The following is a 27858-nucleotide window of genomic DNA, read 5'->3' as shown; positions in this document are numbered from 1 at the left end:
GCTTGGTCCTTTCAAATGTTCCTCTGGGATTTCTAGCACAGCACCAGACATTCTCTCGGCACTAATGAATCCTAATAAATAGAAGAGTGCATGCCATAGCTGCACGACTTTCCTCAGAGCCTCTCACAGATTTTCAAGGTCCTTTCACATGGATCTCTACCAGAAGACACCTCCAAAGACTTCTCTGGAAAGAGCCCACAGGTAGCAGCAAGGCCCTGTCATTGGAGGCATTTTAGAACCCAGCAGCTCACAGCCCAAGGGATGCAGGTTTCTCTTCCCACAGAAACTTCGATTACTCGCCTCTACAAACCCACAGACACGGGCTGTGCAGATCCTGAGCTGGACCTGCCTGTTTAGAGGAGTGGCCATTGGTTTCCCCTCATCGGCATGGGCAGGGAAAATGGATGCCAGAAGGCTCATAGTCTGGTTCCGGGAATAACAAAAACTGTGTTTCTTTAAAGCAGTGTTTCCCAGCCTGTGGGCCGTGATCCTCCTGGGGTGTGTGTGTCAAATGACCCTTTCACAAGGGTCTGATATCAGATGTCCTACATATCAGCTATTTACATGATAATTCATTACAGTAGCAAAATAACAGTCATGACGTAGCAAGGAAAACAGTTTTGTTGTCTGGGGTCATCACAACACGAGGAACTGTATTAAAGGGTCACAGCATTAGGAAGGGTGAGAACTGCTGTGTTAAAGGGTAGATGGAAGAGACCTTGCTTTTGGTTTTCCTCCCTGGGGGAGCATATTTACGGTTGGGAAGAGCTAATCTGATGCCACACCCCTGAACCTTTCCTGAGAACTCTTTGAGGTTTGGCGTAATTTCCAGTTGCCAGCTACAAACTTTACGCACCTTTGCACCCCTAGAACCAGAGATGTGCCAGGGACTGAGCAGGAAGTAGTGTCTAGGTGCAAAGGTTTTGTTTTGTAATCCGGGGAACTTGACACTTGTAGTTGCTTCCAGAAAAGGAGCATGCATCTGTGAGTCGTCTCACGTTTCTCCCTAGTCAATAATCTTGAGTCTAAATTGCTCTTGCCGCTGCTGGGTGGGTGACTCCTCTTCCACAGGAGCCTGGCTTCTCCTCCTTAAGTTATAGCCACCTGGCTTGGGTGGCCAAGAACCAGAGACTAGATAGCTCAGAGACCTAGGAGGGTAAAACCAAACACTACTGGTCTAAAAGTGGGAAAAACACAAATTCTAGCCACCCAACTGACTTTCCCACAGGCCAATGGATACATAAAGGGTACATAGAGTCCAACTCTGTTTTCACATAGAATATTTTATTTTCTCCTCATAAAATAATACTAATATAGGGGCTGGACAGATGGCTCAGTGGGTAAGAATGCTTCCTGCACAAACATGAAGACTGGGGTTCGAAGCCCTGCACCCAGGTGAAAAGTATGCATGGCTGAGCCTTCCGGGAGCACCAGTGTTGGAGGGCAAAGGCAGGCAGACCATCAGGCTTGACGGCCAGCCAGCATAGCTCCCAGGGCAAGCTTCAAGTACAGTGGGACACACTGTCTAGAGAGAATGAGGCTGAGAGCAACAGAGGAGGACACCTGACACCCCCTGCAACCTATCTCCTCCCAGCCCCCACACCCGCCGTCCCCAACGAAAGAAATACCAATGTCAAGGATGGGGACAACAGTTCAGTGGCATCTCTAATTTCACAGATACAGTGGGGCTGAAGAATAGCTGAGTGGCAGATCACTAGGTTCTGGGTTCGGGTTCCAGCACAGCAAAACAAAGACAACCACAGTGATATAAGCTCATACCAGGGAATTTAGAAATGCAAAGAAAAATGAAACTATATGTATTTGCACTATGCAGACATTATTTATCAGTCCCTTACTATGTGCTAAACAGTGTTCTGATGTTTTCTTTTAAACTTATTTTGTCCTCTTTTTTTTCTTTTTTTAAAATGGCTCCAGCTGGCCTAGACCTCCCTACGTAGCCCAGGCTGTCCTCAAACTGGCAACAAAGTGCTGAGATTACTATGTGCCAGCACCACCACGCCCGACTACATTTAGTTTTGAAATTATCTCATTTCCTAAAGACTCATTTTGCAATATTTCTCCAGGTGTGTGCGCGCGCGTATGCGTGTGTGTGTGTGTGTGTGTGTGTGTGTGTGTGTGTGGCGGGGAGGGTGTGTGTGTGTCCGCCCGACTACATTTAGTTTTGAAATTATCTCATTTCCTAAAGACTCATTTTGCAATATTTCTCCAGGTGTGTGTGTGTGTGTGTGTGTGTGTGTGTGTGTGTGTGTATGTGTGTGGCGGGGAGGGTGTGTGTGTGTGTCCGCTAACTCCAAACCGGATCTGCCACCGCAGCTCTAGTGGCCAACGTGGCGCAGGGCATTAAAATGTGGTCGGGCTGGAGTAAGGATCTTTAAGATTCCAGTCTGGAAATCTGGCCAGCGAGAAAAGCCTGGCATTCCCAGCGTCGGGGGGTGGGGACGCGTTTGCGGAGGACCCCGGGCTCCTGCAACCCGGTCTCGGGGGTCCACTGGCCCTCAGGCCCAGCACGTCCAGAGGAGACCAGCTGTGCAGCCACGCTGGCCACCCGCCCCGCCCGCGCTGGGCCCGCCCCCCCGGGCCTGTAGGACCAATGGGCGCTGAGACTAGCCGCGCGTCACGCGGCGCGGGCCTATCGCAGACGGCCACGACCCTAGAAAGGCTGGGCGCGGCGAGCGGCCACGGGGCGGTGGCGGCGCTGGCGTAGACGCTTCCTGGCCATGGTGGTGGTGGCAGCGGCGCCGAACGCGGCCGCGGCGGCCCCCAAAGTACTGCTCCTATCGGGCCAGCCCTCGGCGGGCGGCCGGGCGCTGCCACTCATGGTGTCGGGCTCGCGGGCAGCAGGGTCCGAGGCGGGCGGGGCGCCGCAGGCTCGCAAGCGGCAGCGCCTGACGCACTTGAGCCCGGAGGAGAAGGCGCTGCGGAGGTGGGCCCGGCCGGCGGGGCGGGGGCGCGGGGCCGCGGGGCCGGGCGTGGGACTCCCTCGGTGTGCCCGTCGGGAGGGCTCGGGAGGGTGGCCTCGATTCCTGGAGGGAGGCGCGGGGCCGAGGTGGCAGCCCCTCTGAAGGGCTGCTCCAGCGCAGTCTGTGTCGGGGGAAGCCGACCCTGGTCAGAACGTGCCCGGCGCCCCGTCCTCTGCGAATGCTTGCTCTTGGTGGTCCCCGGGCAGGGACCGCTCCGGCTCTCATTGCAGCCGCTTGGGGACTCAACCCTGGGATCCGAGTCACCAGCCTCGGGCAGCCCGAGTTGAGCTTGGGGAGGGGCGGCTGGTAAGCGCCCCCGCCGCCTTCCTCCACGGATGTCGCCCCTGCACGCAGCCTGTGGGGCGGAATTGGAAGCAGAAAGCCGCGGGGGAGGAGGGAAGATGCTTATGACGCAACGGGAATGTGTCAGCCCGGTGGTGAAATGAGACCCGAGTGGAAAGCCACACGGGAGAGAATCAAGCAGATCTTCAAGGCCCACGGACAGAAAGCTGTGATTTTTTGGTCTTGTTGGGAGGAGGAGCCTCAAAGTGTGTTTACCACTGTTTAGCCTTATTCTGTAAAGTCAACGAAAGCACCAGCTGGCCACATTTACAAGTGAAGATACAGGAGAGCTGGAGATGACCCAGTTCGTTATGTTCCTTGTCTTCCTAAAGGAAACTGAAAAACAGAGTAGCAGCGCAGACCGCCCGAGATCGAAAGAAAGCCCGGATGAGCGAGCTGGAGCAGCAAGTGGTGGATTTGGAAGAAGAGGTACCGCCTTCAGGCCATGCTTTCTTCCCTTCCACCTCAGCCCCTGGGGTTCCCTGCCCATCCTAAGCTGCAGCCCTTTAGAATCCAACTCTAAGTGCCATTTAAAGTTTAACTAGCCTAGCAGATAGGCGGTGAAGGCAGATGTGACTCACTCCTGGCAGCTAGATACTGTCGATAGACTGCTCAGAGATTAGCTGGGCCAGATAGAGCATTGCTTAACCTTCGGCACTCCTGGCTCTGCCAAAGGCTCACAGAGCTGCCTTTCCTTCTAGGGTTTTCTTGTTATCTAATCTGAGCAAGGGCCATTGTGCTTTTCAAAGTTTTAATCATCAGCTGGCTCTTAAATGAAATGTGGGTCATATCAGTAGCAGTTAAAAAAAAAAAAAAAAAAAAAACCAACTGTTTTGTTAGGTATCGCCCACCGGCCCCACTTTATTTTATACTCAGCATGCAGAGTATTAGGTATCATTAGGACATTTCCAAACAGCTTGTTTTAGTTGATTGACTGTTCTCCTCGGCTATTTTCCCCTCCCCCCTCCCCCCCTCAGTATTCTTTGACTTAGGGCACGTGTCCTCCATCCCAGCATCCTTTTGCCCTCTCTAGGACTTCTGGTTTTTTTTTTTAGGCGTTACACACATTCACATCCATTTATATGCACGTGCACCCGCGCATACACACACAAACACGTTAAGATCTACATATGCAAGAGAACTCTTGGTTGTTTCTGTGTTTGGGCCACCTCACTTAAAAGACTTAACAAACCTGTACATTTTCCTGCCAATTTCCCTTTTCTTTACAGTTAGTAACACTGTGTGTACATTTTCATGTTTCATTGATCATCTGTTGACAGGCATCTAGGCTGCCTCCATTTCTTTGCTATTGGACCACTACCACTTGCATTAACACCTGTCAGTTCAAGACAGGATAGTGGGTTTTTAAATTTTGTGGGGTTTTGTTTTGTTTGTTTTGTGTTTGTTTTTCGAGACAGGGTTTCTCTGTGTAGTTTTGAAGCCTGTCCTGGAACTCACTCTGTAGCCCAGACTGGCCTCGAACTCAAGAGATCGGCCTGGCTCTGCCTTGCAAGTACTGGGATTAAAGGTGTGCGCCACCACCGCCCCAGCTTTTTATTTTTATAATAATAATAATAATAAAAGATTATTTTGAGATAGGGTCTCAGGTTCGCCTGTCAATCCTCCTGTCTCAGCATGCTGATATTACAGGCATGGACCATCTTGTCATACTTTTTTTAAATAGTATATTAACACATGTGAATTAAGGCTGCAAGTCACTTTTTTTTCCTCCCTGAAACCTGGAAGTTGTAGGAATTATGTTGTTTCTGACACCATTGATAACACTTGTTTTCTTCAGAGACTGGCCTTGAACAACAACTCTTCTGGCCTCTACCTGCTGAGGGATCAGTGGCCTTTTTTTTTTGGAGACCATTTCATGTGTCCCAGGCTGGGCTCTAACTTGCTGTGTAGCCAAGGATGTCCCTGAATTTCTGTTCCTCCTGCTGATATCTCCCAAGTTCTGGGATTGCAGGCACAAACCACCCATGCTAGTTTTATGCAGAGCTGGAGGTTGAACCCAGGGCTTCATGTGGGGTAGGGCAAGCACTCCACCAACTGATCTAGACCATCAGCCACCAGTGGTACAGTAATTACAACAACTGCATAAGCATAGAGTTTCCCAGTTCAGCGAGGACACCAACTGTAGCAAATCACGTTTCAATAGCCTCTTCTGGATTTCCTTACAGAACCAAAAGCTTCTGTTAGAAAACCAGCTTTTACGAGAGAAAACTCATGGCCTTGTGATTGAGAACCAGGAGTTACGAACTCGCTTGGGAATGGATGTCCTGACTACTGAAGAGGCTCCAGAGACAGAGTCCAAGGTAACTCTTGTGAGAATTCCTCGATGTGACATGAGTGGATTGTACTTTCCTTTTTGAGACAGGGTCTTAAGCTCCTAATTTTGGCTGGTCTTGAACCTGCAATCACTTCTGCATCTGCCTCCAAAGTAGTGGAACTCCAGGCATGTGCCACCATGCCTAGCAGATCAGTTCTGAAAGTTCCCCTTAAGTTTCTCCACATTCCCATCAGGCAGCATGTTCTTTCTTCAGTGACACTCACATTTCGAGTGTATAATCAAGTGCTACTAGGCCCTAAGAATACAAATGATTTTTCCTTTTTGGAGATAGTCTCGTGTAGCCCAGGTTGGCCTCAGACTTGGTATGTAGCCAATAATCTTCTTGTCTCCCCTTTCCGAGATTACAGGCATATGTTACTTTATTTGGTGTAGTCATGTAGGCATGGTGTCTGTGCACGAGTGTGGGTTTGTGTGCATCTGTGCAAATGTTTGGATAGCTGGCCCTATCACTCTTCACTGTATTCCTTTGAAGCAGAGTATCTCACTGAATCTGGAGCTAGGCTGGTGGCCAGCAAACCCTGCTGGTCTCTTGTCTCTGCCTCCCCCAGTGTTGGGGTTACAGGCACAGTTGTCCTGCTCAGTCGTCATGCTTGCATGGCAAGCAGGCTCATGCTCTGGGCCACCTCCCCAGCTCCTCTCTGGGGTTCTGGAGAGCAGAGACTTCAGTTACCTGGTATGCATTGCCCTGGAGACTTTGGCTGTTTCCTCACTTTGGCCTTTCCTTCCAGGGAAATGGAGTAAGGCCGGTGGCCGGGTCTGCTGAGTCCGCAGCACTCAGACTACGTGCACCTCTGCAGCAGGTGCAGGCCCAGCTGTCACCTCCCCAGAACATCTTCCCATGGATTCTGACGCTGTTGACTCTTCAGACTCTGAGGTAGAGCTCATTCCGCCTTGCTAAAGCGCTATACGAGAATGGCTCGTTCTGTAGTAGCTGGATGATGTGTGACATGCCTACCCGGGCAAATGGAGAAGTTAGGGTTGGTAGGGTTGGGGTGAGCATTAGTCACTTAATCTCCATCAAGTGGGGAGAAGCTGTTCTGGTGGGTGGGTCCTGTGATCTGAGAGCATAAGGCCTAACTGACATTTTGGAACTCAGTACTAGTAAGAGTTCCTGGTAGACTGTCAATTCATTCTAACAGTGAACTCTTTTGTTTTATCTTTTGCAGTCTGATATCCTTTTGGGCATTCTGGACAAGTTGGACCCTGTCATGTTTTTCAAATGTCCATCCCCAGAGTCTGCCAATCTGGAGGAACTCCCAGAGGTCTACCCAGAAGGACCTAGTTCCTTACCAGCCTCCCTTTCTCTGTCAGTGGGGACCTCATCAGCCAAGCTGGAAGCCATTAATGAACTCATTCGTTTTGACCATGTATACACCAAGCCTCTAGTCTTAGAGATCCCCTCTGAGACAGAGAGCCAAACTAATGTGGTAGTGAAAATTGAGGAAGCACCTCTCAGCTCTCCAGAGGAAGATCACCCTGAATTCATTGTCTCAGTGAAGAAAGAACCTTTGGAAGAAGACTTCATTCCAGAGCTGGGCATCTCAAACCTGCTTTCATCCAGCCACTGTCTGAAGCCATCCTCCTGTCTGCTGGATGCTTATAGTGACTGTGGATATGAGGGCTCCCCTTCCCCCTTCAGTGACATGTCTTCTCCACTTGGTACAGACCATTCTTGGGAGGACACTTTTGCCAATGAACTCTTTCCCCAGCTGATTAGTGTCTAAAGAGCCACCCAGCACTGGGTCCCTTCCCTTGACCATTACACTGCCTTAGAGGATAGCAGAGAAAGAGTTCCTCTAAAGTATTCTTTTCAACTTCATAGATCACTTCCAAGTATTGTCTTTTGACACCCAGCCGTCTAAGGTATTCAAAAATATCGTAATTCTCAACTACAGCTTTTGAGAGATCTTAAAGGTGGTAGTTTGCCCCACAATACTGGAGGGTCACTTGACAGTTATCCCCAGGCTGGCTTCAAACTATGTAGCTGAGGCTAGGCTGAAACTCCTGACCCTCCTGCCTCCACCTCCCAAGTGCTGGGCTTACATAGGTGTACACCTTCACACCTGCCTCTTGACATGTCCGAAAGTGGACTTGGGGTTTATGAATGGCCTTTGATCATTTCTCCTCCCCGCTCTTGGCTACCCAGGTTTTTTAGTTTACTTCTACAAGCAAACACCAACCTGAGGGGCTTGTCTTTCCTTATGTACAGTCCAAGTGAAGATCAAGAATCTTTGTTAAAATTATAGAAATTTACTATGTAAATGCCTGAATCTTCTTGCTAGTGTAGCTTCTGGAAGGTGCTTTCTCCATTTATTTAAAACTACCCATGCAATTAAAAAAGCAACGCAGCATCCTTGTTCTGTGACTTCTAGGGTGTTGTATTCTCTCTTCATTGTTTGCTAGGGGAGAGTCATCTATCCACCTGAAGTGAACGTAGCACTTTGTAAAGTCACCGAAGGCTTTTCCATTTGGATTACTGCTTCTACTCCTGCCTATCATAAATGCCCCAGTTTCACTTTCAGTTTCCTCACGACACTTGACCAGTATCACAGCTACTAAGTGGCAGAGGTAGAACCCTACCCACCGGGTTTTTTTGGTGGTGGGTGGGCAGTACTGGGTTATTAAACCTAAGATCTCTGCATGCTAGGCAAGTGTTACACCACTGAGATACAGCCCAGCCTCCTTAACTACTGTTTTGCCATGAAATACCCAGATTTGCCATGAAATACCCAGATTTGCCACGATCAGGGCATACTCCTTGATTTCAACTCTTGACACTTTTCACCTGAGTAACCCAGGGGGACAGATAAGATGGACTCTGAAGTCTGAACAAGACTTGAGTTATATGTACCTCACATCTGACAGGTGTCATCCTATGCACTGGAAAGTTCAGTGTTATCTCATGATACACTTTGAAAGGTTTTAATTCCTCATGGAATCTCCGTATAGGGGCTTATTTCACAAGACTGGGCTGGGGGTACAGTTCAGTACAGTGCTTGTCTAGCACTCATGAGGCCTAGGTTCCATCTCTAGAACCAAAACAAATGAGCAAGTCTAATTAGGAAGAAAAGGCCTAAGGGTGTATATAAATCAGCTACCAAACTCCAGAGACAATGAAATCATCCTTTATGGTGTGTGCATTCTGTCCTGGGGAATCTTAAAAGATGGCAAAGAACTTCATTTCATCCATATAAGCAGATGAACTCATTTCACCTCCATTTAGCATTTAAATGTATCTTCCCTATTAAGGTTCTTTGGGGTGATCAAAGTAAACCTACAGCTAGAAGGGAGGATTCTGAGTCCAGTCAGCAGGGTCAAGCAGGCTACATACAGCTGTAGACAAATACAAGGTCATGTGTTGACTGCTATGACAGCAGGGGTTTCCACATGCACACTTGAGGGCAAGTCTAGATAGGACCTGGCTGGTAAGTCTGTCACAGCCCAATTCAGTGCTCAGCAACGCAAGCTCACTTAGGCTGAGAACCAGAGTGTTGTGAACACAAACAAGGACCACCTGCAACTAACTGCCCTGTGACTGAAAACTATCTCACCTTCTTCACTTTGGAATATTTAAGGACCAAGAATCTAAGGTTTATACAGGCAGGCATGTATGCCTCCATCCACAAGAGCACAAGTATTTGTAGGTTAAGACTCAGTCATCCACTTTTAATAGCATCACATCGAAGAATTTGCTGTTGTGCCAACAGGACAGAACAGAGCGAAGATTTGGGGGTTTCATTTCCTGCACAGATGGCCAAAAATGCCATCGGTTTTGAGAAAACACCTGGTTTTCAAAGGCATTTTCATATTGAAACACCAAACTGGCTAGATCCAAAAATTAACATTTTTTTCTATGAAACCAAATACTCTATTAAATGTAGTGTTATTCCAAAATTCAGACCAAAGGTGAAGTAATGGCTATAGGCAAAACCCCTGGGACTCACAAAACAGCTATGCATCTGCCTCCTTGCTTTTCTAGTAGATGAGATGGAACTAAACAGACACGTGGCCTACTCCAGGAGCACTTCAAAATATCAGTTCAATTCTTATTGTCTAGAACTTGAGAAACTGTCTTTACTCTTGTGAGTTTAGAGGTATCTATATTTTTGTATACATGTCCATGTATAGGTATGCATTCTCATGGGTTCCCCGTGTTGGGCCAGAGGTCAGCATATCTGGCACAATCAGTATCTACCTTATTTTTTGAGACAAGCTCTCAAAATGAACCTGAGGCTCACAAATTCAGGTAGACTAGTTGGCCAACCATCTCAGGGATTCTCCTGTCTCTGCCTTCCCAAGTGCTGGGATGACAGATATGCACTCCCCCCCCCCTTTAAAATGAGTGGTAGGGATCTGAACTCAGGTCATCCTGCTTGCAAGCCACACACTTTACTGACTGACCTACCACCCCCAGACCCTGTTTGAGATAGGGTCTCATGCAGCCCAGGCTGAGCTCAAACTCAATCAATATGGAGCAATGATTCTGAGCTTGGGATCTTCCTTCATCCACCTCCTCAAATGCTGGGATTATACAGGACTGTATCACCTCACGTTTTACTCTTTTGACTTAAATTTTTATTCTTTGACAACCTATTTATGTGTTTTAATCATATTCACCCCATTATCTTCATCTCCCTCCCAATGAACCTTCTCTTTCCAATAACCTCCAGTCTATCTTGTATGCATGTGTCCCACTGAGTTTAATTCGGTTGCTTATATGAGTATGGGTGGGTGGTGGGCAACTTACCAGTGGCCACACCACACAAGAAAACGACTCCCCCTTTCCTAGCAGCCTTCTTGACTTTATCATTCATGAAGTAGGATGAGTGGACTACCCACCAAACCAGTACAGAAAAGTCAACAGCAGTGTCTTACAGAAAGTCTGAGTTTCAGCACTGTTTAAAATGCCACTCTAAAATGCCACTGCTAGTCTAACCACTAGGGGACTAACAGAACCAAACCAATATACACAAACCTACATTTCCTTGAGTATCTATTCATCTTGTACTCACATCCTGGCCCCAATGAGCCGGTTAGATATTGAACTGTCACCATCTATTCTAATCCTAGTTTCCCACCTGTTATGTTGGACAACTTTTACCATGGTTTTCAAAATTTGGTTAAAATCAAACTGCATCTTGTTTTCTGTAACTGCAACCCAAAGATAAAACTCCCTCCTCACCAGTCAGAGATGTGGTTATCAAAGAACTGTAAATAAGCAGGCAATACTGCCACCCAGTGACCTGTCAGCTCTTAGCAGAGGAACACTCGGCACCAACATCACAGAATTTGCCTGGTCTCTGTCTCTAGATTCCAAGCCCTCAAACTCCACAGATGAACACAGTCATGAGGGTCAGCATCAGATGGTGCCCAGCAGTGACCTGCTCAGGCAGAAGAGGGCTGCTGGCACATGTAGGAAGGTAAAACAGCCTGCCTATTCTAGAAACAGCTCACTTCTAACCCAACAGTATCAAATTTCAGGACAAATATAAGTTTTCACTGATAGGAATCCTGCCTTAATTAAAATTTAAAGGAAAGCAAGAAAAAAAAAATCTTTCATTTCCATATGTACAGGATTACAGATACTTTAGAAAGTTCAAAACACTTATGTTTTATTGAAAATAACAAAATACAGAAAAACCAGATTCTCATTCTTAAAGTAAAATGGACAGCATCATCCAGAACATTCTTAGTACTGTACCATTCTTGTCACTATTAAAGTCAAGGTCCAGATGCAGAGCAGCAAATGAACCTGCTAGTTAATGTTCCCCTGTGGTTATTCGAAGTCCTGTCCTACTTGTTCTTAAATTTTACATTTTTATCTTTTCAAGAATGAGCAGTTTTTAACCGATTTAAATTATGAGAACTGGATTCTCATATTATTTCTTCATATTAAGAACAACAGAAAAAAAAAAAAAAACCAAAAAAAAAAAAACAAAACAACCAACCCCCAAACCAAGAACCCAAAAAGAAACAAAACCACCCCCCTCAACTCAAACTCAGAGAAACACACATTTGTTCAATGAAGCTCACCTGCTTTAGATAATTGCTGACCTTAACACATTAGCTTACTGAGCCAATGTCTGATCCATGCTTCAAAACTATGTAAGACGAAAAGACCTGTTAATTTCTTAGGAAAACCTTAAGGCAAAGCAAAAGCCTTATGCTAGAAAAGAAAACAGAACGCAGAGGCATCGGGGCTGTGGAGACAGTCAGATGAGTCAGCACCACAAGGATGAAGACGATTTTTGTACAAACATGTGCAAGAAGATAAAGTCCAAAAAGGAGCATGAACATCAACTTTCCTGCAGAAATAAGGATTATGTCAGATAAAGACTCCTGAAAAGTCTGTTTGCATCTTCGTTAAAAGCCACCTCTGTTCTCCAGTGGTTACCAAATGCATCAAAGCAGTTTCGGGCCTTTGAGAGGAGGCAGTCCTGGTATTCTGTGCCCTTTGGAAAGCTGCCACTTCCTTCCCACTCACACTGGCTAGCTAACTCCAAACTCTTGTGCAGTCCCTGCATGCTTCTAAATTGTACTAAACTTCTTAGCAGAGAGGTTTCTTTAAGGCTATAAACTTTGCAAGTTGGTCCCATTAAACAAGGCAGGAGTTTTCAAATGACATGAGTCAAACCTTGCACATTTCAACAGAAGACCGATTTCATTCACCTCTGAGTCTGAGATGAAGAAACAATTAGCTGGTTTCCAACTGGTTTCAACACTGGTTTGAAGCTTGAGTAATTTTATTGTGTAGACATAAATATTTTGTTTAAATATTAAACATTAAACCTTTTCCTGACATCCAGACAGAAATAGAGAGAGCAAGAACAATAGGCGAGAGAAGAGACAGTCTACTGAACAGACTTGTGACTCCTATGCCATCCACAGGAGGGATTTCAGCATGGGTTGCAAAAATGCCTGGAAGCTAGTTTCTAAAAATTCACCTCTACTTGGCATAAATCTTTCTTTTTTCCCCTACAAAGGGAGAAGAAACTCAGACAACGAAGACTGAACTGAGGTGTTCTGCTGTTGAAAAGGGCCAGCACACTCACCCCAGCTTACACAGACTGCTCTACAGCGCTGAAGGATTGCCAAGCCTTCAATTACAGGACCTGCCATGCTGAAGAGCTCTTCCTGAGAAATTAAAAACTTTAACCCTGGTTATTCCCAATGAACACCTTGAGCCTGGTTCGGGTACTAAAAGACTAAAGATATCCTGTTGGCAGGAGGCCATCTTCCATTAACTTCTAGGCTTATTGTACAACAGCTTAAGCACCAGACAATGAGCTATTTCAGTAACTCTCCTTAAGATGCTTGCCCGTTTATTCTCAGCTAATTCATTGTTTTCAAAACCAACATTAAAAAAACTCAACTTGCTAATAGACATACAACCTTCCCTTTTTAAACTCTAGAAGCTTTCAATGCTGGGTTTAGCTGACACTGCATGTCCTCAGGATTCATGAAGATACTTCTCTCACAGGCAGTTTACAGAAGGGTTCCCTCACACTAATAGTCAATTACTTAGTTAATTGAGGTGTAAACGTTCCTGACCAACGGAGCTCATCAGTCACTAAAGGAGACCAGGCTACTTACTGCTGGAGGAATACCGGCTACACCGACCTGACGCCAACACTACTTGCCTTGCCTGGTCAGCTGCTCCGCAAGAGACCGAACCATTCCTTTCTGCCCTCCCGCTCCCCAAGCCCAGTTCCCACTGCGAGCTCATACAGGACTCAGCTGGCAGGGTGCAGTGGCAATTAGGAGCATTCCTCTTTATAATCATCTTAAGAATGAATGGCTTCAGCAGTGTGACAGATGGTCACCATAACACATCCAGCGTCTATGGTTGTCTTTAAAGAGACTGTAACATTTCTTGGATAAGCCTGCTAGAAAACTGCATTTCCCTTGAGATAAGCTTCCTTGGCAAAAAGTTGAATTCAATAAATGGCTACCCACAATGACATTCCCACCCCAAATCACAGGTGGAGATATTACACCCGTTTCATAAAACTTTCAGGTCCCTCTACTATACAGGCAGGCTATTACTGAACACAGGAGCCTTCTAGAACTTGCCAAGCTGGAGCAGAAACTGGTCTCTAGAGCTCCATCTCTTCCTCTGTGTTAGCAGCGGTCTCCAGACTATGGTAAAGTGGCGTGTCTGTGTGCTGGGGCTCCAGCAGCAGTTCAGTTCTCTGTGGAAAGGCAGTGCTGGCAGCTGCACACTTCCTTTGGCTCTCTCCTGCGTAGTTCTTAGGGTTACATGATGGCTTTGGTTTCTCAGGAAGGAGTTCAGGGAGAGGTTTCCAGAGCACAAGCTCCATAGAAGGTCGGCTCCTGGGATGTAAAAATACAGATTTCAATAAAAACAAAAACAAAAAACCTTTAGGACATGCAAATCTGTCAACAAACTCCTGTTCACTACTTAAGACCTTCCAATTAAGAGCTAATGGTCCACATATTGCCAGTCTGCTGTTCTTTTATATCTCTACCCACTTAATTACTGCCAGTTTCACTGATATTTTGATCTTGATGTCTCATCAGTTCTCATTATATAAATTTTAATCTTTTAATTAAAAAATAAGTGCTCACTTCAGCAGCAGATACACTAAACTTGGAATGATATAGATTAGCATGGCCACTGTACAAGGATATACAAATTCATGAAGCTATCCATGTTTTGTTTTAAAAGAGAGCTAGAGCCGGGTGGTAGTGGCACCTTTAATCCCAGCCCTCGGGAGGGAGAGGCAGAGGCAGGTGGCGGATCTCTGTGAGTTCGAGGCCAGACTGGTTTCCAAAGCGAGTTCCAGGAAAGGCACAAAGCTACAGAGAAACCCTGTCTTGAAAAACAAAACAAAACAACAACAACAAAAAAGAGCTAGAGATATTTAGAATTCAAACTGGACTTAAAAAAAAAAATGATGCGCACATGTGTCTGTGTCTGTATGGGGATGTGAAAATGTGTGCAGTGGGTGCCCGAGCCCTGGAGCTGAAATTACAGGCAGCATGAGCATCTGATGTGGGTGTCAGGAATCAAACTCTAGTCCTCTGCAAGAGCAGTATGTCCTTTAAGGTTGAGCATTATTCATTCCCAGGTCCTCAAATACAGGGTTTCACACATAATTCTTTTTTCTGGGAAGTGCTGGAGATTGAAGTCAGGACTCACACATGTGTAAGTGCTCCACTTCTTAGTGATCTCACCAGCCCTATTTGTATGTTAAACCATGAACAGCAGCACTGTAAACATCCAGGGGAAACCAGGGCCCCTGAGCCAGGAGTAATGGTGCATGCCTTTAATTCCAGGACTCAGGCGATAGAGGCAGGCAGACTTCTGTGAGTTCAAGGCCAGCCAGGTCTACAGATTGAGTTCTAAGATAGCCAGGGCTATATACAGAGACGTGTCTCAAACAACAAAAAAGGAAGGAAGGAAGGAAGGAAGGAAGGAAGGAAGGAAGGAAGGAAACAACTAGGTCCCCAGATTTAATTTAAAGCTACAATTTGAAGTAGGGGTGCTGGAACTAAGGCCCCATCTATACTGAGGACCACTGAGTTACATCACTAGCTATAATGATGCATACACACAGACATGTTTTTAATGAGCAGATGTGGATGACTAGTTTTTTTGTTTTGACTTGTGGTACTGAGTCTCATATAAGCTGAGCAGTTGCAGTACTACACTATTTGCCTAGCGCTGTGGGTGACTGTTGTATATTAAATCATGATAAATAAAATGAAATCCTGGACCAGCACATTAATTTTGGATGCCTTTTGTTTCATATAGTTATGAAGTAGAATGCTTTGCAGTTAAACAATTACACTAGATATGCATAATCATGTATTTTCCCAACCACAGCTGGGATAGTGCCTGTAATCCCAGCACTTGGGTGGTGCAGGCAGGAGGGCCAGAAGTTTTAGGCTAGCCTGGGCTACATGAGAATCCATTTCATCTCCAAAGTAAAAAAAAAAAGTTCCTTACCCTTGGTATAGGGAAATCTTCTGGACCCAGAAGTAAATAAGGGGAAAAAAAAATTACAATGAAGAATATTCTCAAAGGCCCAGTTCTGGCAAGCTACTAAGAGCAGCAAACACTATTTTGAGCAGGAGGGCAATGTGACCTGCATACACAGTGGCTACACTATTTACACGCCCTCAGGGCTGAGTAGTTAATTATAAACTTAAGCTGGGGCCTGACTGAAAGCTTTCTGGATCTCCCAAGCAGTAGCTGAACTGATCCCACTCCACCTCTGGCCAGCACTATTGAGGTCTGGGTCCCGGGAGCCCTTTGGCCGTCCTGTTTCCTCCCTGAACCTCTCCCCTTAGTCACTACTCGGCCTGTCTTTTTTTAACATCCCACTCCCCAAAACAAAATGAGCTAAATGCTCTAAAATGGCCCCAAAAGGCTGTGCTATGGTTTGTGGGCTTTGGGATAACTACGTCAATTGTTACTCATTCGACACATCATTTTCTGTTTCTCAGGTCTCCATGCTACGTCTGAGTAACTAAAAGGAAAAGATAAGGGGTTGGAGAGATGGCTCAGAGTTTAAGAGCACTGGCTGCTCTTTCAAGGGACCTGGGTCCATTCCCAGCACCCACATGGCAGCTCACAACTGTAACTCCAGTTTCAGGGGATCTAACACCATCACACCAATGCACATACAATTAAATTAAATAAAAACAAAACAAACAAACAAACAAAAACAAACCAGAGGTTTTCAAAATGTGGTTTCTATTCCTCCTTAAGAATTTAAGAGATGGGCTTCTGACACAGACCCTTTCCCAGCTAGTGGACCAGTTAAGTGGTGTAGGAGCCCACAGAGGTTTCCTAGTGAGATATGAGCTTGTTTTACACAGCTGGGCTGCATAAGGGGATGAACTGACCACGTGTGTGGTTACCAGGTGTTTGGAAGGGTCTGCACTTGGCTGAGCTAGGGGGAGGTCTTTTGCACCACCCCTTGGCATTCCTTTAAAAAGCCCTTTAGAAGAGACAGAAGGGGCTGGTAGATAAGGATCCAGACCCTCCCCGGGGCTATCCTGTGTTTTATCTGTCTCTCTCGCCTCTATATTTCTATCTAAATCTCTTATCCCTCACTCCTCAAAAGTACCCTGGGGGAAGGTGGTGGTGGGTCCCCCACAAAGGGGAAATGTTATGCATCATACTTACATGGACTCAATCATCTTCTTTGTGAAGACTTCATCAAATTCCCTCTTCAAACCCGTTTTCATGGTATCAGAAAGGACAAGACTTGGGAGGTGGCTAACATTCCTGTCACTTTCAACCTCTTCATCTTCGTCAATTATCCTAAATAAATTAATGAAGCAGAAGCAGAGAAAGAAAAAGAATTAGTCAAATTTGTTCATTTGAATGAACAAAGTTTCAGACTCAGAGAGTAAAGTCACAGGCGCCATTGTAAGAGACCAAGCAAGGTATACCTCAGAGCACAGTGACCAGGAGGCCACTTTTCTCCTCCTGGGGGGAAGAGCTATGCAGTGATCACATAACAGAAACCTTTTGGAATGTGTCCTGGAGAACTGACCCCGACGTTGTCAGTAAAATGCTGAGTTGAGCTGTAAGAGCTCGCTTTACCACTTCCAAGTACTTTTCACACCCTCATCTCTAGAGTCACCCGATGACCTCCCGACCAGCTTAAGAGAGCTGTGACAGGGGGCAGCAGCAAGCCTTGCAACACATCCTCAGTACCTGTCCTCGATCTCCTGCAGCCGCCGGCGGGCAACCTCACACTGTGGTTCTGCAGCCGTCTGATCCATCTCTTCACAGACAGCATCTAGCATGCTGGGCACAGGAAGGCCACCGGGACACGCGTTTACCCCATGACCGTCTATCCCCTGGTGTGTGTCAAGAACCCATTCGTTAGCAACTGCAGAGAATTCAGCTTCAGTCAATCGCTTCTTTCTTATTGGACACCTAGAAGGAGGAAGTAGAAAGCAGTAGGAAGAAAGGGAAGGAGAAAAAATTAAAACCCCCATTACAGAGGAAATTTAAGTCGTTTCTCTAGTCCATTAAAATCATTCTTTTTTCTTGAGACAAAGTCTCACTACGTATCCTTAGTTGGCTTCATTCAGAGTTCTGCCTGCCTCTGCCTAGAGTGCTGGGATTAAGGATACATGTTACCATGCCCAGCTCAAATTTATTTGTTTTAAAAAGATCTATTTATTTTACATTTGAGTGTTCTGCCTGCATGTATGTGTACCACGTGTGTGCCTGTGGAGGTCAGAAGAGGTCTCAAATCCCCCGGAACTGGAGTTATGGGCATCTGTGAGAGACCATGTGGGTGTCTGGAATTGGATCTGAGGGTCCTCTGCAAGAACAAGTGCTTTTAACTGCTGAACCATCTCTCCAGCCCAATTTTATTATTATTATTATTATTTTGGAGACAGGGTTTCTCTTTGTAGCTTTGAGCCTTTCCTGGAACTCACTTGGTAGCCCAGGCTGGCCTTGAACTCAGAGATCCCCTGGCTGGGGTTAAAGGCGTGCGCCACCACCGCCTGTTTTTTTTTAAATTTATTTATTATGTATATATACAGTGTTCCCCTGCATGTATGCTTGCACTGTAGGCCAGAAGAAGCCACCAGATATCATCATAGAATATTATAGATGGTTGTGAGGCGCTATGCTATGTGGTTGCTGGGAATTGAACTCAGGACCTCTGGAAGAGCAAACCATGCTCTTAACCATCTCTCCAGCCCTTATTATTCTTTTGAAATCAAATTCTTAAATACAAACATCTCTAGTTGTTTCTACAGCTAGAACATCATGTCTTTTTCCCTCATAGCTTCCCTGAGAAATTTTCTTCTATTTTTTTAACCAATTTATGCAGCACCTCCAAGAAGACTTTAACCTTTTAGATTAAAGGAAAAGATCTGTAGGAAAGATCAAGTGGGAAGCAAAGCAATAAAAGACCAAGTAGAGCTGGAGAGGTGACTCAGCAGTCAAGAGTACTGGCTGCTCTTCCAGAGGACACAGGTTCATGTCCCAGTAGCCACAAATGTCTGTAATTCCAGTCCAGGGAATTCTACACTGTCCTGGCACATACCTGGTCAGTGCACAGACACACACACTGGCAGAACACCACACAGCAAAAAGACAAAGCAGCAAGTCTGCCCCAGCTGCATGCTGTCACTGCTGCATCACATTATCCCCTGACAAGTGTCTGGCTATCACCCCGTATCTCCTTACAGCAAACAACACCTATCTACTAAAGTAAGCTTCAAGTACCACAAGAACAGGCCATTAGTACAAACCTCTTGTCTTTGGCTAGCTGTCCTGACTAATAATGGAATCTGCCTTTCTCCTAGTATAACACACCCCATGTGCTTCCTAGATATATTAGTACTTAAGAGAGACTTGAGAATTCAAACCCAGCTTCTTCCTTTTGGAGATACTTGGCAAATAGGGGCAAGAAATGGTCAACTGACCTTCCAAAGTGTCTGTGCAAAGGAAAGCTTTGTTGAGGAGTAGAGCCAGAGACCCTGAGTTCGGCCTCTATGACTTTAGAGAGAAGTTAACTGCTAACACTTACCACGAGCTCCTGTGTCTCAGGACTACAATGTGCACACTGCTGGCTAACAGCAGAAAGCAGCAAGGAAGACAGCTGGCTGCCCTGCTTTCCTTTTGAACAAGTGTCTAGACCACAGGCTCTCGACTGCATGGCAGCAGTGGGTACAGCATCAGGACTAGATCACAGCCATGTAACCAAAACGCCCATTCTTTATTCCCACTTCAGATTCTCTAAACTGACCGTCAAAGAAAATGAATGAACATGTTCATAAGGGAAGAATTTAATGGGTCAAAGGAAATGAACACGTTTATAAGGGAAAATTTTAATCCATATTTACACTGTGAAAATCAATTATTAAAGTTTCTGGAATATAAAATCTGAGAATAATGCCCTCTTAAACCTGTATTTATTTAAAAGAAATCAGAATCCACTATATGTTTGCTTTAGAATTTTACCTCATTAGAAAGTACTAGAAATATCTAGGAGGATCTGAGTTTAGGGCCAGAATCAGCCATACAGAAGTTCTATTAGGACAGCCTGAGTTACATGAAATTCTATCAAAAAAAAAAAAAAAAAAAAAAAAAAAAAAAGCTTTAAACTGGGTGTGGTGATGCATGCCTGTGAAACACCAGCTAAGGAAAAGTATAAATCGAGAGAGAAGGGGCAATATCCCAGAGCACCTAAAAATCCATCTATGAAGCATTCTTTGATTTTTGGGTTATTTCATGCCTGTAGGTTTACCTTGCTAATAACTGAAGAGCAATAGTGACTAAATGCAAAGAAACCGTGAATTAAAAGGCTCCTAGGAGCGGAGAGACGGCTCATCAGTTAAGAGCCTCCTGCACCGCTTTTGCAGGACCCAAGTTCAATTCCCAGCACCCACATCAGGTGGCTCATAACACCCAACTCCAGTTCCAGGGGACCCAACACCTTCTGGGCTCTGACCATTAGTATACATGTGTGAATGCCTGTTAGAGCCGGGTGGTGGTGGCGCACGCCTTTAATCCCAGCACTTGGGAGGCAGAGCCAGGCGGATCTCTGTGAGTTCAAGGTCAGCCTGGTCCACAGAGTGAGTTCCAGGACAGACTTCAAAGCTACACAGAGAAACCCTGTCTGGGAAACAAACACAAAAAACAAAACCCAAAAACAATATAAAAACCCAAAAACCAAAACGGAATTATTTTAAAGAAATGCTTCTAGATAGTGAGAACAATAAGGTGGCAAGCTCAGCCATGTACAACTGGGCATATATCCAAATGTCTAAGCCAATGCCTTTAAGGCCTCAATCTCTCCATTCACAAATCAAAGGTAGTTAACTTTTTAAAACAATAGCTTACACCACTACCACCCCACCCCTGCTCCCAGGGTTCCTCTGTGTAGTCCTGGCTGTCCTGGAACTCGCTCTGTATACCAGGCTGGTCTTGAACTCAGAAATCTGCCTGCCTTTGCCTCCCGGGCACTGGGATTAAAGGTGTGTGCTGCCATACCTGGCTTAGTTTCTACACTTTAAGCAAACACTAAAATCAATAATTCAACACTCTAGAGCACTACAAAAGACAAAAGGAGCTAGGGCGGTGGCGGCGCCCGCCTTTAATCCCAGCACTCAGGAGGCAGAGGCCAGCCTGGTCTACAGAGTGAGATCTAGGAAAGGCGCAAAGCTACACAGAGAAACCCTGTCTCGATAAACAAAAGACAAAAAAGGTTCTTGTGTTTTCTAATGGCAACCCTAAGGCAAACCCCCACCCCCCCATCTAGGTAGGTGTTTTTAATTTAAGGCAATTCTTTGAACTGGGGTAAACAGCTGGTGAGAAGAGTGCTTGTCATGAAAAGTATGAAGACCTGGGTTCAATCCCCAGAACCAACATTAAAAAAGCCAAGAATGGTGACTCGTAATACTAGCAGCAGAGAGGCAGTGATAGAATATCCCTGGGCTCTGCTGGACCACCTCACCTCAGCTTACATAGTGAACTCCAAGCCAGTGAGAAACCTTGCCTCAAAAACCAGGTGGGCAGCTGGGAGATGGCGCAGTGGATAAAAGCACAAGCTGGCCAGAATGAAAAAGAGGATACTTGTAAATGACAGGCAGGCATAGTAGCCCACTGTAATTATAGGGCTCAGGAGGAGACAGGGGATTCACAGAGCAAGTTAAAATGCAAGTTCTGGGATCATCAAGTGAGATACCTTGCCTCAAAATATAACAGGAAGAGCGACTGAGGAAGATTCCTAATGTCAACTTTTGGTCTCCACATAAACTTGACAGCATAGTGAGACTCTGCCTCAAAACAAAGACCATGGATGATACTTAAAGGACATCCAAGATTGACTTCTGCTTCCCCTCTCCCAAGCCTACCTTCACCCACCCAGTCACAAAACATAAGGTACCCTGCAAGCATTGCATCAACATTTGCCAATTCAAAGTTTCTTTTAATTCTTTTTAAGCCAGGGTCTCCTATATCCCATGCTGGCCGCAAGTTAGTATGTTACTGAGGAAGGCTCTGAACGTCTGATCCTCCTGCCTCCACCTTCCTCCAAAAGCTGAGATTACCGGCTTTTGTTTGTTTTGCAGAGTCCAGGGCTGGCTGGGATTACTGGAGTGAGGCACCATTCTCAGAACCAGCTTCCAAATGCTGTCCTCTACCTTCCACATACCCACGATAGCATTTGTGTATACGGGTAATGAGTAAGAAAAGAAGACAGGTGTCCCGAAGCATGGTAGCATTTAATCTCAACAGGCAGAGGCAAGCAGATCTCTAAATTCAAGGCCAGCCGGCTCTACAGAGTGCGTTCCTGACTAGGCAGCGTTACATAGTGAGGCTGTCTTTTAAAACAAAACAAAAACCAACAGGTAGACCTGGTATGCACTTCTTTGGATTAAGCTATAAGACAGTAAAAGAAAACAAATAACAAAACCCTCACGCATTGCAGTGTGAACAGGTATCTAGCTACAAAAGTCAACACTGAAGCACACAGCCATAAACCGAACTATTTTCCTAAGGAAAAGTAAGAAACAGGTTACAAGGTTACCTCTGTCAATAACAGGAACCCTTTCCAATATATATTCTTTGATTTTCTTTTCTTTTTGTTTTAGGCTGTGTCTATAAAGACACAGTTTAAAATTCAAACAATACATTGGCTACAGAGTGAGTTTCCCGCTACCTGCCTGCCACCCGGTTCCGTCCCCTAAAAGGCAAACAATGTCACTTGTTTAAAGAGATACACATGCTTCACCTTGTTCTCTTAAAATAGGACACCCGCGTTAAAACTAACAGCGATCACAAAGAGGACAAATGGTCCCGAAACTTACTCATCATCCTCCGCCAATCGCTTGTGTTTCTTTCTACAGTGAATGGAAACACTGTTGGAACAAACAAAAACAAATCAGTCAACCAAGGCAGGAACTTAAATTGAAGGCTTCTGCAGCCCGTCCTTCTCGCTCTACTTATCGGCATCTCCCGCCACAAACTGCATATCCATCCCTTCTCTGGCCGTGAGGGACCAGCACCGTTCCCTGATCTCAGTCACGTCTCGCGGAGGACTCCAAACCACCCGACGGGGAAATCTGAAGTTGTCACTCTGTCGGGGCAGTGACAGTTGAGCACTCGCTCCAGGACCCATTTCTGTCCCCACACTGCCGACCAGGAACCGCCGTGTCCCCGAGGCTCTCAAAGTTGTCCGGGCCGGCGGCCGCGCGTGCAGAGGGAGCGGCCAGGCCGAAGGGACCCCTCGGTGGGTCGCCGGCCGTGCGACCCGGGACTCACGGTTAACGTCCCGCGGGCTTAACGGGCCCGCCCCACCTGCTCCTCACCGTCCGCGCGCTGCTCTCCCGCCGGGGCTGCTGGGCGCAAGGCGGGCGCCCGGCCGCGGGTCCGGGTCCGGGCCGGTGGCTCCTGGCGGGAAGGCCCGGCCCGCGAAGGCCGGCGGCGGCTGCAGGAAGTCCGCGCTGCCGCTCAGAGGGAGGCCGCTGAAGGGCCGGCCGAGCGCCGCCATGGCTGGAGACAAGGCTGCGTCCGACGCCCCAGTCGCGAGTGTATCCCCAGCTCCCGCAGTGGCGGCCACCGCCGCTGCCCACGAGAACCCGCCTCCGAGCCCGCTTCGACCCCCACGTCACGCCTTCTAGAACCCTCCACTCCGGACCGCCCAGAGACACGTCGGGATTTGTTGTGTATAGAGGGCCGCTGTCGCGAGGCATGCCGGGAGTTGTGGTCCTGGAGGACTACAAGCAAGATGGCTGGCGGTGTACCCGGCCAATCGCGGGAGAGCGTGTCGCCCTCACAGGTCCCTAGGCTGACCGAATCCCAGTTCCCGATACAGAACACTGAGCTGGGCGTGGAGGCTCATGACTGTCTTCCCAACTCTTATATGGTGGAGACAGGATGATCAAAGGTTCGCGGCCAGCCTTTGATTATGTCTCATGGTTTAGCCCAGCCTGGTCTACATGAGATTCTGTCCCTTCCCCCACCCCTCCCAAAAAGATTATATGCCTCTGTTTCTTCTGTAATAAAACAGGATAATGAAAATGTTTTCAGAGTTGAAGTGAGAAGTTAATGAATTTAAAAAAATCTAGAGGTGGAGTGGCACACGCCTTTAATCCCAACAGTCCCAGGGCAGAGGCAGGAGGATCTCTGTGAGTTCGAGGTCACTCTGGTCTACATAGCCAGTTCCAGGCAGTCTGGGTTACATAGAAAGACCCTGTCTCGGGGTTGGGGATTTAGCTCAGTGGTAGAGCGCTTGCCTAGCAAGCACAAGGCCCTGGGTTCAGTATTCAGCTGAGAGAGAGAGAGAGAGAGAGAGAGAGAGAGAGAGAGAGAGAGAGAGAGAGAGAGAGAGAGAAAAGAGACCTAGTTTCAAAACAAAACAAAAAATGTCTAGGAGTGGGACCTGACAACTGGAATACTATTAAAAAGTTGTTCTTTAACTTCCACCCCCAGGTACATACATTCACTCTCATGCACACATACAATAATAATAAATAGAAAATTAAAAGTCAATAAAAATCTGGGGGTGGGGTGTGGCTCAGTGGTAGGACACATGTACTGTGGAGGGGTCCCAATACAGCTTGACCACACAGCAGCCATGACAGGCTTAGGGGCCTAGACACAGCTTCTGTGACAGGCTTACTGGCAGGCAACACCCAGATCCAGGAAAAGCCTTAAGCCCAGGGATGAGGAAGTACCTGACATCCCAAACATTCCAACCATTAGATAATGCAGCCAGATGTCCTTGAGTCTAGCACACACCTATTTTTGTTTTATAGATAGCCCTAGGCAATTGTCAGTCAATCACTGTCCTAGACCCTGGAAATCCCCTCACCCCAACCTCTGCTATGATAAAAACTCTGCCCCACCTGAGCTCAGGGCTCTCTGCTCTCACCAATGCTTCAGTTAAGAGATCAAGCTCAGAGCTTGAAGAGAATAAAGGCTCTTTGCTTTTTCATGCAGGACTCAGTCTCCGTGGTGGTCTTTTGGGGGCCCCAGTGATCTGAGCATAACAGTACAACACCACAAAAATATAAGTAAAGTAGCTGGATGTGAGGGCACACACCTGCGACCCCAGCAATGGGCAGACTGAGGCAGGAGAATTGTTTGCAGTCAGTCAAAGCTTAGAAAACTGTCTACCACACATGCATACACACTTAATACTATCTTCCATTTCTTTCTGTGTTTTAGCACAAATGAAGTTACTGGATCCCATGGGCAATTAATAAGATCCTCGGGGCTGGAGAGATGGCTCAATGGTTAAGAGCACTGACTGCTCTTCCAGAGGTCCTGAGTTCAATTCCCAACAACCACATGGTGGCTCACAACCATCTGTAATGAAATCTGGTGCCCTCTCCTGGCCTGCAGAGACACATGCAGGCAGAATACTGTATACATAATAAATAAATAAATCTTAATAAAATAATATAAAAACAAAATCCTCACAGAGATTGGTAGAACAACTGGGGGTGGGAGAAAGAAAGTGCATCCTGGCATATCCAACCCTGCTTAACAATGTCTCCTGCTTAGGTTGGACACACAGGGTAGCAGCGTTGGTCAAACCCATTCCTCATTTTTTCTACTTCAAAGAATGATCTAATCTGACTTGCTTATGTCACTGTCAATGACATTGAGCCAAAGCCTATTAAGAAATAGAGTGGACTTAATAAAATCAGTCGGGGGGGGGGGGGGGGGGGGTGGCGGCGGCGGCGGCAGCGCACGCCTTTAATCCCAGCATTCGGAGGCAGAGCCAGGTGGATCTCTATGAGTTCAAAGCCAGGCTGAGCGAGATCCAGGAAAGGCACAAAGTTACACAGAGAAACCCTGTCTCGAAAAACCAAAAAACAAAAATAAAAAATAAAGTCAGTCAGTGTCTTACCCAGGGGATGTTAGTGTCAAGTGATTTGTAGGAAGGTTCACAAAAGCGACTTTGTACAAGCAGGTTGTGGTGGCACAAGCCTGTAGTCCCAGTGTTTGGAAGGAGGAGGCAAGAAGATCTTTGAAATGTAAGGCCAGCCTCAGCTATGAAGGAAATGTAATGGATGTGTGAGACCCTATTTCCAAAAACAAAAGAAAAGCAGCTTTGACTAGAATGAATTGTTAGGAATTGAGGTTAATTCTATAACTGGATATTTGGATTATGTTTTTTCCTTAGAAGATAAGTGTGGTGATATTTTGAACAAATAAAGTTTACCTGAAGATCAGAGGACAGAGCTAGCCACAGAGTTAATTCACATAGAGGTCAGGCTGTGGTGGCACACACCTTTAATCCTAGCACCCAGGAGGCAGAGGCAGAAGTCCATCTGGATCTCTATGAGTTCAAGGCCACACTGGGCTACACAAGATTAATCCAGTCTAAAAGAGAAACACAGCCAGGCAGTGGTGGCACACACCTTTAATTCTAGCACTTGGGATCACACACCTTTAATTCCAGCACTAGGAAGGTTGAAACAGGAAATGATATGGCTGGGCAGAGAAAGGAATATAAGGTGGGAGGAGACAGAAACTCATGTTCTGTCAGGATGAGGAGTTGGTGAGGTAAGAGGTGGTGGCTAGTGCTGCTTCTCTGATCTTTCAGCTTTCACCCTGATATCTGGCTCCTGTTTTTAATTATAAGACCATTTAGGACTCATGCAACAGTGACCTTTGCCCAAATCAACATAAATTTTGCTCACCTGTATAAATGTGATTAATATTCTGTTCATTATAACAGGTCCCCAGACCTTAGCATAACTGACACCATGATGGAAGTACCATTTAGGCATTGGAATTCAGCACATAGGCAGCAACATTTGCCAGAAGGAGAACAAAGATGTATTCCATCAAAATCTGTAGTTCTGAGCAATCTCTAAATGTATTGTCTTAGTTTAGGTCTTTATTTCTGTGAAGAGACACCATGGCCACAGCAACTCTTATTAAAAAAAACATTTACTTGGGGTGGCTTGCTTACAGTTTCAGAGGTTCAGTTCATTATCATCATGATGGGGAACATGGTGGCATGCAGGCAGACATGGTGCTGGAGCTGAGTGTGCCACATCTTGCAGGCAACAGGAAGTCAACTGACTGTTACACAGAGCAAAGAGACCTCAAAGCCCGCCCACATGGTGATACACTTCCTCCCAACAAGGCCGCACCTCCTAACAGTGCCACTTCCTTTGGGGGCCATTTTCTTTCCAACCACCACATCTACTTGTTGATGTAATCTACAGTCTTATTAAATAAGAAACACAGAAACAATGTAAAAGAGAAAGCCGAGAGGTCAGAGCTCAGAGCTAAAATCTCACCCTTCCACCTGCGGTGTCCCAGCTTCCTGAAAGAGAGCTATGTCCTGTCTGTTCGTTTTTTTTTTTTTTGTTTGTTTGTTTTTTTATAGTTTGTTGTTCTGCCTTCTCATTGGTTGTAAACCCAAACACATGACTGCCTCGTCACTGTTTGAATGTACAGCCCCCTAGGTCTTAAAGGCATATGTCTCCAATGCTGGCTGTATCCCTGAACACACAGAGATCTATGGGATTAAAGGCGTGTGCCACCACCGCCACACTCTGTCTATGGCTCTAATAGCTCTGACCCCCGGGGAACTTTATTTATTAACATACAATCAAAATCACATTTCAGTACAATTAGAATACCACCACATCTACTAACCTTGCTTTTTGGCTTCTGTAGTTCTGCTTCTGGCTAACTATTAACTATTATTATGTGAACCCAGGATGTGGTTTCTATGCTTAAAAGCTCACTTGGAGAAAGGCTGGGGGCTACACTGGGATCCCAAACACCCAGTGTAGTTGCTGGCTGGCTAAGAAAACTTTCTGTTGGCTTTCACCTGCGTCTGAGCAGTCTTCTCTGGTGGATACCTCACACCATTCACCTCTACTATTGTGGATGTCAAATGTAAAATGAGGCAATGATAAGCTACAATAGATTGTTTCACTTTTTGTATTTGTTAATTTTTGTCTTATAACCTAAAATTTGGTGTATTTTAGGGAGCCTTCCATGGTCTGCTGAGAAAATTATCTATGCCAAAACTATTGAATTGGACATTTGGTAGATGTCTATTAATTACATTTTATCTCCGATAGACTTTGGTTGCTATTTTTGTAGGAATTGAAACATTTTTAGGAGTACAGAGGTTTGCTTGAATGTGTGTCTGTGCACAACATACTGCCCGGTGCCCATGGAGGCCAAACGAG

The 27858-nt window shown here is 46.1% G+C and overlaps 2 protein-coding genes and 1 pseudogene across 2 annotated transcripts; 2 read left to right on the top strand and 1 right to left on the bottom strand.

The window, feature by feature from the left end:
• Positions 1–2707: 2707 nt before the first annotated feature.
• Positions 2708–8044, top strand: Xbp1 (X-box binding protein 1). Its single transcript, XM_028870604.2, is given in 6 exon segments — positions 2708–2944; positions 3656–3752; positions 5510–5644; positions 6408–6467; positions 6470–6553; positions 6846–8044. Coding segments are annotated over 6 exon segments (1140 nt in total). The 5' UTR covers positions 2708–2738; the 3' UTR covers positions 7404–8044.
• A 3221-nt stretch (positions 8045–11265) lies between these two features.
• Ccdc117 (coiled-coil domain containing 117) lies at positions 11266–23494 on the bottom strand. The gene is made up of 5 exons (XM_028870603.2): positions 22999–23494; positions 22498–22548; positions 17375–17599; positions 16838–16975; positions 11266–14013 (listed from the first exon to the last, which is right to left on the bottom strand). Exons 1-5 carry the CDS (start codon positions 23178–23180, stop codon positions 13776–13778), a joined length of 834 nt encoding a protein of 277 aa, XP_028726436.1. The 5' UTR covers positions 23181–23494; the 3' UTR covers positions 11266–13775.
• Positions 14261–14359, top strand: LOC114694108 (annotated as a pseudogene).
• Positions 23495–27858: the final 4364 nt, after the last annotated feature.

The sequence above is a fragment of the Peromyscus leucopus genome, chromosome 7, assembly GCF_004664715.2.
Source record: "Peromyscus leucopus breed LL Stock chromosome 7, UCI_PerLeu_2.1, whole genome shotgun sequence".
Taxonomy (NCBI): domain Eukaryota; kingdom Metazoa; phylum Chordata; class Mammalia; order Rodentia; family Cricetidae; genus Peromyscus; species Peromyscus leucopus.
Note: the sequence above shows the minus strand (reverse complement) of the source record. Positions and strands in the feature narration are given on the sequence as shown.